At 41.1% G+C, this 10462-nt stretch overlaps 1 protein-coding gene across 1 annotated transcript in view; it reads left to right on the forward strand.

Moving 5' to 3' along the window:
- Window positions 1–8732, forward strand: part of LOC104542349 (runt-related transcription factor 2) — a gene marked incomplete at both ends in the record, with an annotated part of 17349 nt that extends 8617 nt beyond the window's left edge. Inside the window, one exon of the mRNA XM_010186626.1 lies at window positions 8628–8732. Within this exon, the coding sequence (XP_010184928.1) occupies window positions 8628–8732 (105 nt within the window). The remainder of the gene's footprint in view (window positions 1–8627) is intronic.
- Between the last annotated feature and the right edge of the window lie 1730 nt (window positions 8733–10462).

The raw sequence follows: 10462 nt of genomic DNA on the forward strand, positions 1-10462 counted from the left end.
AAAACTAAAATGATATTGCACTGAGAAAAAAAAATTCCCTGATATATAGTAAGTCAGAGCTTCAAAGCAGATATTCAGGTTTTGGGCTAACCCACTCATAGAAGCATCAGAGATTTCCTTTAGAGACATCTTTGGCAAAAAGATAATTCCACCTTTTCAAAATATGTGTTCAAACATTAGTGATATGTATATTCATATAAACTGTATACATACATTTCAAGTCTTAAAAATATTTTAACAATAAGCATTGCATTTTAAGACTCAAACTGTAATCTCCTTGTACTGTCACTCTGATGCAGAGGCCAGGCACCCCATAGCACCTCATTCTTCCTGTGCTGTAATTATTGCCTCCACTCAAGTTCTTAAGAATTTTATAGTGGTTGCTGCAACAACTCTACTTATAGTTGGAGGCTGCTTGGCTTTTCCATTAAAAGATCTTCCCCCCATCCCAGTCTTTTAATGCTTTAATCCATTTTGCAAACTTGATCTGCAAGCTTGCTTTCTAAGGAGGCATCCCATCCCAAAAATTCAGTTAAAACAGATCACTTGGGTTGTCTTTCAGAACAGGATGGAAAACAACTTTCTTTTTATATTATTATGCATTGTTGTTACTCTGGTGTATGTACTCACGCAAACACATACACCTCTATCACAAAGCTAAAAGCTGTTATTCACATAGGACATAAACCTAAGGATGCTAAAGTACAAATAATGTTCCTGCCAGCCAGATTCCTACCACAGCTTGAAATAGCCTCTCTTCTGAAATTAGACAACATCACAATATAGGGGGATTCCTAGTGGTTTTGTGTGTTTGTGGATTGTTGATGTTGGCATAGAAAAGTGACTAATGTCTAAGTTAACTACTGGGTGTCACCCTAAGCTGACTATTGTAGGACACCCCGTCTTCAGAGACCTCCTTCTTTCTTCCCTTTTTCTAAATTTCCTGACCCTATGCCTTTTCTCCTCATTTAGTTAATTTATGTCGTAAAGCTCAGAAGGATCCTCCTACCTGTGTTCTGCTGCAGCTCCCTTCCTGATAAATGGCAAGATTTAGAGCCATAACTATTTAGTACCCACGTCAGGTATTTCCTGCTACTCAACTGCCATAGGTTTTTCTCTGAACAGACATAATCATCCTTTAATGGCAGCTCTGCTGAAGCACATTCACAGGATTTGTGTAATGGAAAAACAGCATGAACGTAATAGAAGCAGTAAGCTGAGGGAAGGAATCCAAAGGAATCCAATCGAGACCGATGCCTTGTGCCTAACATTTTTAGACATCAACATTTCAAATGAGTGCCTTTCAAATCCAAGTTTCTTGAGCAGAGAAGGGCCACCAGGTGCCTCGCAGGCAAACAATGGAGCGGCAATGGCAGCAGCACTTTTACACACATTGTCAGGCTGTCAGGGCAGGGATTAGCACAGAGGCCCCTGCAAGGCCTGAGGAGGCAGTGGATGGTGTCATCATGACAGCACACAGGACTGGGAAGTGAAACCGCTCATCAGCGCAGAAGTGAAACTGACTGCACACAAACTCTTGTCATGAAAATGTAAACAACTGGCCAAAAAAAAGAGAAAGAAAAATCGTAGCTGCTTTGGTGAGCTGAGTCCCACCCTTGCGATACTTGAGAATGTGAGCAATTCCAACTTCTGCAACTGAGAATCACTATTTGAGGGCTTCAGTTCAAATACTAACGGTGTTATTTGCTACAGTAATGGATAAAAAGCAGCATTCAGGCAAAGATATGAATTTTGAGTTGATGGTGATACATTTATGGGATGCTGGGTGCTGGCATTTTTTTGTTTATCCCAGCAGGAAGATGTTCTTTTTCCTGAGGAAAGCGATTTGAATGTTGGTACTCCTGCAGCAGAGCAAAGAGGGGAAAAAGCAAATTTATTACCTGCCCCCTGTGTGGCCATTCTCCAGTGCAAAGGGAAATGTGTACTGTAGGGTCTTGTAGCACACCTGGTATACCTGATGACAAGGGGCATGCCGAAAACATGGCTGTATATCACCATATGTGTCTGCTGAAACAGCTGCTGAGGGCCAAAGTCAGCCTTATTTTAGCAGCTGTAAGTTACACCAAGTATAGAACCAGCTTCTGCATCTGTTTGCTTAAATATTTCATGTCCACAGTATGCAGGCTTAAGTTTATGGTTTTTACTTACGAAATTAAGAATATTGTCAGGGAAAATTTCCGGAAGAGTATCAGAGGCTGTGCTTATCACCCACATAATGATTTTAAGGTAAAATTCTGGTTTAAAGCCTGCTTAGGTTGACAGCGTCTCTGTTAATGTTACTTGATTTCAGTTATGTAACTTTGGTTGCTTAATATAGTTCCTGTGTGGCCTTAGGTTAAATGTATGTACGCTTCACCAAAATCATGCCTTGAAACTATTCCACCCCGGAAACCACCTTCCTCCAGCCTTCTGGTGCAGGGAATCCCCAGAGCTGCAGCAGGACAGGCAGGGCTCTGCTGCTCCCCACCACGGTATTTTACTTATGAGCTGGAAAAAAGCTTGGAGAATGGGCAGGGAGGAGAAGAGAGTGAATGACACGTTTTGTTTAAGGACCAGGTAGTGCTGCAGGAAGTTGGGAAGGAAAGGGAAGGGGAGAAGCCAGCGCCACGTTCCTGCAAAAGCAAGCTGCTTTTCTACAACCTATTGCAAAACAAATGCAATAGTTCATAGCCAGGTCCAAGTTTACAGCAGGGTCACTTTGGCCATTTGCATGACAACCAGGCCCCATATAAATCCAGAACAAAATACCTATTGATATATTATGATGGAGATTTCATTCTGGGTAAGTAGATGCTGTGTAAACACAGATATAAGAACTTCCTGGAGTGAAACACTGCACAGAAATGCTCAGAAGTATACCTTTATGCTGACCCAGGCTGGTTTGTCAGGAGCCAAGTGGGTGTATTTCCCAGATCTTCAACTTGACACCTGCTTACACCCGCAAAACATCCATATAAATATGCAAACAGATCCGTTGCCTGTGCAACTGATTTGCATGGACAGTTCTTGCATTTCATTGGGCTGCCACCGTGATTTTCTGACATCTCCCCATGTTCACATTTATCTGTTTGGACCGTTGGTCTGTGATGGTCAGAATTGGTAAACCATTTACAGTGTGGTAGCGGATGAGGTGAATAACAGCTTTTTCTCATATTTAAATTCTGTGGTATCTGTGGTGCTGATGGTAAACAAATTATGTTATTTTTTTGATACCACTTGCTTCAGCTGCAGCTTTTTTCTGATGAAATAGCCACCGGGCCAAACACAACAGGCAAAGTTGTATTCTGACTGTGTAAAACTGTCACAGGGGTCGGGAGAAAAGAGTCACCATCTGAGCACAGAATTTGGACTCGTGCAGGCCTTTTGCAGTTGGACATGGAACTTGGACACGGAACTTGGACACCTACAAAAATATTTCACCCGTATGATAAGCAGCAGTTAACTAATGAAAGGTCAAATTATGCTGGCCCTTCTCATCCTATTGATTACATTTGTAGTACTCAGCAACCTAAGCAATAAGAATGGTAAAATTTGGCCCCAGTGTATAACAGTCAACATTTGAGAATGGATATGTGAGCTTGTGTGTATTACATTCTGCCCAGAGATACAGTCAGATATGTTATTAAAATGCAGTAGACATCTTCAATTTGGCAAATACCCAGGGAGATGTTGTAAGAAGTTCTAAAGATGTACAGGATTGATCATTTAGTGAGGTCTAATAAAAATAAGTACATGAGCACTAAAATGTAGAAGCTGGATTAAAAAAAAAAAGTGTCATAATCTTTCTTACTAGAACCTGTAAGTCACTCACTAATATAACAGAAATGTCTGTAATAGAATTTGTATTGCATTTGTGTAGTACATTTCGTATTTTTCCACCTATACCTTTTGTCCTTGTCAGCACAAGTGTTCTTGGCTCCTTTCCCTTTTTTGTTCTTCTTTCTACCTAATAATTTACTGTAACAATTTAAAAAAAAAAAGGAACAAACCAAACCACAACTCTAATGTGTCATCTGTGATCATCAGAATAAATCCCAAAAGCGAAAGATAGTAATTGTAACCACATCATCTGTTGGCCTCGCTTTCCTCCCCCCCGGGCACACTTCTGAAGCTTTAACTCTGTTTTTTAATGTCCTCATTTGGGTGAACTTTAATCAACGGAATCAACAGTTCTTTTTGCCTGAGAAAGAGGTAGATTAAAATGAAGTGATAGGTTCAAGATGTGGCCTCTCTTCCCTAAAGCAAGTCTGTTCTCATTCCCCTTTGCGTCTGCCCATCCTGCTACCTTATATTTTAAGTGTGCCTTCCCACTCCCAGACCCATCTGGTCATGACACTGCTCAGAGATGACTAAAGCAGCTCACAGGAGCTTCATGTGACTATGTTGTCACTTGGGATTCACTTTTTCCCCCTTGGTTCCTCTCAAACATTCCCAGGGGCCATAGCTTACAAGCCTATTGCTCCCTCTAGAGCCCTTCAATGCTGTTCTGGGGCACCTCTTCAATAATGTCTCATCATGCTGGATGTGAGCTCACTGTTCGTTTTGCTTCCAGCTTCTGTCAGATGGGATGTGGATTGAACACAGACTTCAAGTTCCTGTATTGCAGTGTAGAGCATGGGCACAACACCTTCAGATGTTTGGGTCTTGGATGTTGATCTTCACCTTTGGCTGGTCTGGGAATTGTATTGCTGAGCGGGCGCTGAAGGACAATGTTACGCTCTGTGCTGCCTCTTCAGTTCTTGCAGCTCTGCACAATGTCAGGGGATCTCACAAGCAATCCTGTTAAGTCATGAGCTGAGGACAGCTGGTTTAATCCATCTGACTTCGGCTGTCAAATCTGCAGGGAAACTTGAGGGCAGTTTTGATAGTACAGTCTATAGCAAAGCCACCAACAGAGTCTCTAGGTGTCATTTCAAAAGTCGGTATTGCATTTTGATCAGAAATGTTACTGTTTCCATTATTTTTTCTAGAAGGGTTCTGACCTTAATGCTCTTGCAAAAATAAACATTACCAAGCCATTTTTCCTACCCAGGTTGGAAGGGAAGGCTTGATGGAAGCAGTGATTCTTGTGCTCTGCCCTTACATGTATGAGGGTGTGTTTGATGTCTGTGAGAAGGGTTTCCAAAGGCAAAGCCCTGTCCTACATCTGGAGAATTGAATCCTTGTGTTAATGAGGTGCTATGTGCCTAATATTAGGACCTGCCAGGGACAGTTACAGAGAGAGCAACAGTCTCCGAAGTGGCTTTTGCACCCCAGTGAGGCACAGCTTGATGTTGTCTTCACCCATCAGCCCTTCCACTGGCAAAGACCCTCACGATGATGCAGTAGTGATTGGCTGAGGCACATATCATGGACCTGAGCTACTTTGTGTATGGTTTTCTGTGGATTTATGGGACTGTTTAACCCAGAGGATCTCAAATTTTGTTGTTAGCTAATGGAGAGCTAGTGTCAGCTTTCTGTGACTGTTGAAATGTCATCGAATTGTCATTAGGACTATCTGGGGCATCTAAACCAGGCCAGTGTTTCAGAATACTTTCTTGGGTTTTTTGTTCCCTTTTGACAACCACTACAGAGGTCAGTCCTTCACTTAGGCTCTCTGACTCGGTTTGGGAGGCACCCACACCTTTCTGAGCTGAGCAGAGACATGTAAGTGCTCAGTTTAGGTCTTCTACTGATAGATAGGACGTTTGCTTACTTAGGCATCATAAATCATGGCATCTAATATAAGATCCAATGCTAGGGAGTCTGAATATGACCTCCACTGACTAATCTGGTATTATTTCCACCAGCATAGCCTGCTGCGTGTTGTATATGCACATGCGTGTGTGCATGTGTATGCACATGTGTTTGTGTGTAAGTGTATTATGCAAGTGTATGTTGAAAATAAAATATCTTCTGTCTTGGCTGTATCATAACACATAAAAGCAAGGAGGGGATGTTTATAGTCCTACTGTCATCTCAAAATAGGTATATCCATAAACTGTAGATTTCACTAACAATATCTCCAATATAAATCTGCCTTTATCAACCAGACATATAAATGCTGAATAATGCAGAAGCCATGAACAAAAGTAATAAAACCATTTAATATAACTAAATGTAAATGAAACAGATTAACCAGAGAAAAAAAAAACAGTCAGAATTATTGGTAAGCAGCAATGAGTGACACATAGGTTTATGGTTATATAGTCTTGTGGTTAACCAGCATGTGGTTAATGAATAGTCTTCTGTCAACAAGAAGTAAGCTAAGTATCTTCCTCCTTTTGGCAGCTTGTGTCACAACCTTATACAGGCTCTGAGATCTAGTCTATTCTTCAGAAAATCTTGAAAGTAACTTCAACTCCCTCTCCTTCTTTATTCTGGTCTTGTAGGTTGGTAATGTGGCTGCATTTTACTACCTTTCATTATTGTTATAATTTTTTTCTGCTTTTATTTTCTACCTGGAAAATCCACAAGAGCCTTCTAAAGAAATAAGTTGTATTCTAGCAAAGCAGCAGGAGCACCTTGTGTGGTGCATCAGCGGTTGTCAAAAAGAAAAACCCAAAGGGCAAGCAAGATGGAAACACTGCAGATCAGTAAAGAGAATAAAATAATTTTTCAAAGTCTTTGTCAGTCTTAGTGATTAAGGTGTTGTAACTAATGATATAGGGAAACTATTTTTGGAAAAAAGGAAGATTTACAGATGCCTGATATTTGTTGAGTCTTATGCTATGGGTGATAAAGTTTTTTGGAAGGAAGTTTATTGAATTTTATTACTGATGCCTCACAGAAAGATCTGTTGTGCTCGAGGAAAAAGAGTAACAGAGTTGTAAAGCTTTGTTATGTAATTTGGTATTTAAAGAATCTCAAGAACACAGTGATCCTTGGTCTGAGTAGATGTAGCACCCAAGAGTTGATGGCCAAAGGCCCTGAGACAAAGATCTCAAATGACTTGCTTCTGTTGCAATTCTTGCTGTCTTAGGGACTGCTTTCTAGTGAGGATGTGGAGGTGGGAAGACACTCTCCTGGGATTTGTGAGGCTTGTGTTTCAGCTTCTGTCTTGTCAGAGCTGTGATTCAGGATTATAGTCAGGTTTAGTTGCAGCAGCTTTAGTGGTTAGCATCACTGGCCACAGGCTTCCTGTGAGATCTTGGCCAAGACACTTCACCTCCCCACAGTTCCTCATCAGCAGAGAGGGAAGAATACCTCCCTAATTCACAGGGATGTGATGAGGACAGCTTCCAGTAACAGCTCTGTGTGTGTGCTCGCAGTGATGTTGATGCAGGCCATTAGCACCACAGTACGAACTGCATTAAGAGAAGTATTGAATTGCAAGTGAATGTGCACAGGGAGTGAGGAAATGCTGCTGCTAGAGGCAGGCATTTATATTTTCATTTACATTTAAATTTATATTTATTTACATAGAGAAATGAAGCAAACAATAAAAATGGGATGTCTTAGAAGGGAAGAAACTCAGCATTCAGGAGGGCTGTAGCCGAGTGGTAACATGAAGCAGGCAGAGATGTATGGGAAGGCTCACACAGCATGTGCCCGAAGGAGGAGAACCTCAATTTTCTTAAAACGGTTCCTGGTTATCTAACTTGGAGTGATGTCCCTTGATGTCTCTTAGTGATAACAAAGATTCCTGTCAGTATCTGAGTCCTCCGTGATGCTGAGATAACTATGCTAAACCTGCTGACAGACAATGTTTTTATTTTTGTCCAGGCCAAAGCCATAATGAATGCATCTATGAGGTCTTATCAAAGATACAGAAAGTTACTTTTGTTATTTAAAAAATGCCTGAAGTAAATGCTGGCATTGGCCACAAACAAATCCAGAGGTAGCAGGATCTAAATGCACTGCAGTCACAAGGGGATATGAAACCCTCCCCAGCAGCCATCAGAATGAATCTTTTTCCCAACTTAGAGCTGTGCCATGCACATAACAATTTTGAAAAGGTCTTCCCAGTTTTCTTACTGAATAATAGAGAAACTAAGCATAATGCTCTGCTATGGCTTCATAAAATGTTTTAATTCTCTGTGGACAAGCTGTAAGGATATTTTTTCCATTCCCTCGTTTCTTGGCATTGCAGTAGCAGATTTATTTTTAAAGGGTTCTGGTTTGCAATATGGAATTGATCTAATGCTATCTTCAACCACAAAGTGTGGGTTTTTATGATCTGCCTGGGAGATCTGAGCACCCAGTTCTCTTTAATTTTAACAAGTGCTGTTGATCAGATTCCCGTGGCAGTTTGGAAAGTCAGCCACGATTTCTTAGCTTCTCTGAACTAACACCCTTTAGAAAGCACAGATAATGTATCAGCAGTCATGTAGATCAGATAAACTCTAACTGTTTGGGGTAACCTCCTTTTTTTTACAAACCAAGTGTAGATCATTTAAATATAAATTATTTTTTTTTCTAAATGCTTTGAGCAGTTGCCACAGAGGGAATGCATCCAGCACCAAGCAGCTGGAGGTTACACACCCGGCTTTCCAGGCACATATCTATCTTCAGATACAGACAGCTAAAGTGTTTTAGTGCCATTTGGTGTGTTCAAGTGCTACCTTAAATGAGGAGTACACCTTTTCTCAACGCATATGCTCTGTAACATTTTTTCTCTTTTGCAGGGAAAAGCTTCACGTTGACTATTACGGTCTTCACAAATCCGCCGCAAGTAGCCACATACCACAGAGCCATCAAGATAACAGTGGATGGACCTCGCGAACCCAGAAGTAAGTGAGATAATGACAGCATTTGCAGGAGACCAAGTTGATGGTTTAGTATAAGGGTTCATCACCAGCCATGTGAAATGCAGGAAAACCCAATGTATGTGGAGCAGTGACTGTGTTTTAAGCCAAGGCTGTCTTACGAATGGTTTTGATTATGCTTTCCCAAAGCTTTATTTTTCACGGGTGTCCAGCTGATATAGAATATGACTTGCATTGCATTTCTAAAGTAAATACCCAGGGATGACTTGGATGGTACCCAAAAACTGACAGAAAGGATGCTGGTAAAAGGTGGGCAGCATGTGCCTTACGCATCATTTCTTGCTAGGCTTGCCTTTCAGATGTTAAGAGGGTTTTAAAGCATTAGAAACCAATATGTCATTGATCTAATTTTTCAAGATCTGTCACCCTGCAAAACTAAATAAATGCCAGAGAGAGGATACTTGATTGCTGCCTTGTGAAGTTCACTGTACCTCATGCCGTTGCATAGCTTAGGAGTCCCCATTTTCACAGACAGCCAATCTTTCTTCTTTTTATTCCTTTTTTTTTTTAAGAATTAAGTGCAAGTAGAAGATGAGTGGTTTGGAATCCCCAGGGGAATACCCTCACCCTTCTCACAGGCAGTTGTTTTGTTTGGTTGGCGAGGGCAGGCTGTTTTGTCTGGGGAGTGAAGCGAGATGAGGGCAGAGCAGATCCACAGGTACAGCTGCTTCTGCAGCACATGCACTGCCTGTTACCAGAGGCCATCATTAACCTCAGTCACTACCCCAAATGGGGCATTTTCATATTTTTGTCAAGATGCCCTGATGAAAATTGAGGTTTGTGGTTAGTTTCTTGCACTCCTCCTGCACGCTTGGCAGAAGGTCTGGCTGTTGCTTAAGTGGAATCATCCTGGGAGAAGAGAGCAGCAGGATTCAAACACCCACTGGAGAATGAGCCTTAGAGCTCAGGGTTGCTTAACTGGGGGTGGGGAGGAAAAGAAAGGTTTGAAACTTCAACTAAGATAGCTTAGAAAATTCATGTCTTTCCTGCCTGTTTTCTTCTCAAGCTTCCATTTGTCTGAGTTGCATCATGATGCTGCATGCTTTTAGTGGAAAAATGTGACCCATATTTTTTGGATTTGAGGCCAGACTTTAAAAACAAGCATTGCTGTTGGAGTAAGGCTTCTTATTTAGCTTGTATTTTCTTTTTTAATTGTGGTTGAATTGTTCCTGAAAAATATCCCTGGTGAACCAGGCAGCTGTGTACTTAAAAAAGAAATTGACATATGCAAGTTTCAGATTTGCATATGCAATTACCTGGGCATGTTCATAGTTTGCAGACAATAAATAAGCTTTAGTTTTTTGAATATGAGTCTACTAGAGTGGTAAGAAACAAAATCATCCTGCAGGCATACCTACTGTTTTAAATCAATTCTCCAGTTAGTATAATAGTTAATATTTAATGAGATTCTACATTTTAAAAAGGAAGTAGAGATATAATACATACTGAAGCAACACACGTATCTTCGCGACTCAAATGTATGTAAAAGCTTCCTTGTAAATAATTTCACTTTGTCGTAGGCAAATCAGCTGCACAGTGGAAGAGGCTTTATGAGCGTCAGGAGAAGAGGGCAGACTCCCCCCTCAGTAGGAATTCACAGCTGTTTTTGTCGCTAAGTCATTCGTGACGCAGCATAGCAGGGATTATGTTCCTTTCATTTGTGAGTGGGCTGCAAAGTCTTTTGGTTTGACTTC

The sequence above is a fragment of the Mesitornis unicolor genome, unplaced genomic scaffold (genome assembly GCF_000695765.1).
Source record: "Mesitornis unicolor isolate BGI_N332 unplaced genomic scaffold, ASM69576v1 scaffold30220, whole genome shotgun sequence".
Taxonomy (NCBI): domain Eukaryota; kingdom Metazoa; phylum Chordata; class Aves; order Mesitornithiformes; family Mesitornithidae; genus Mesitornis; species Mesitornis unicolor.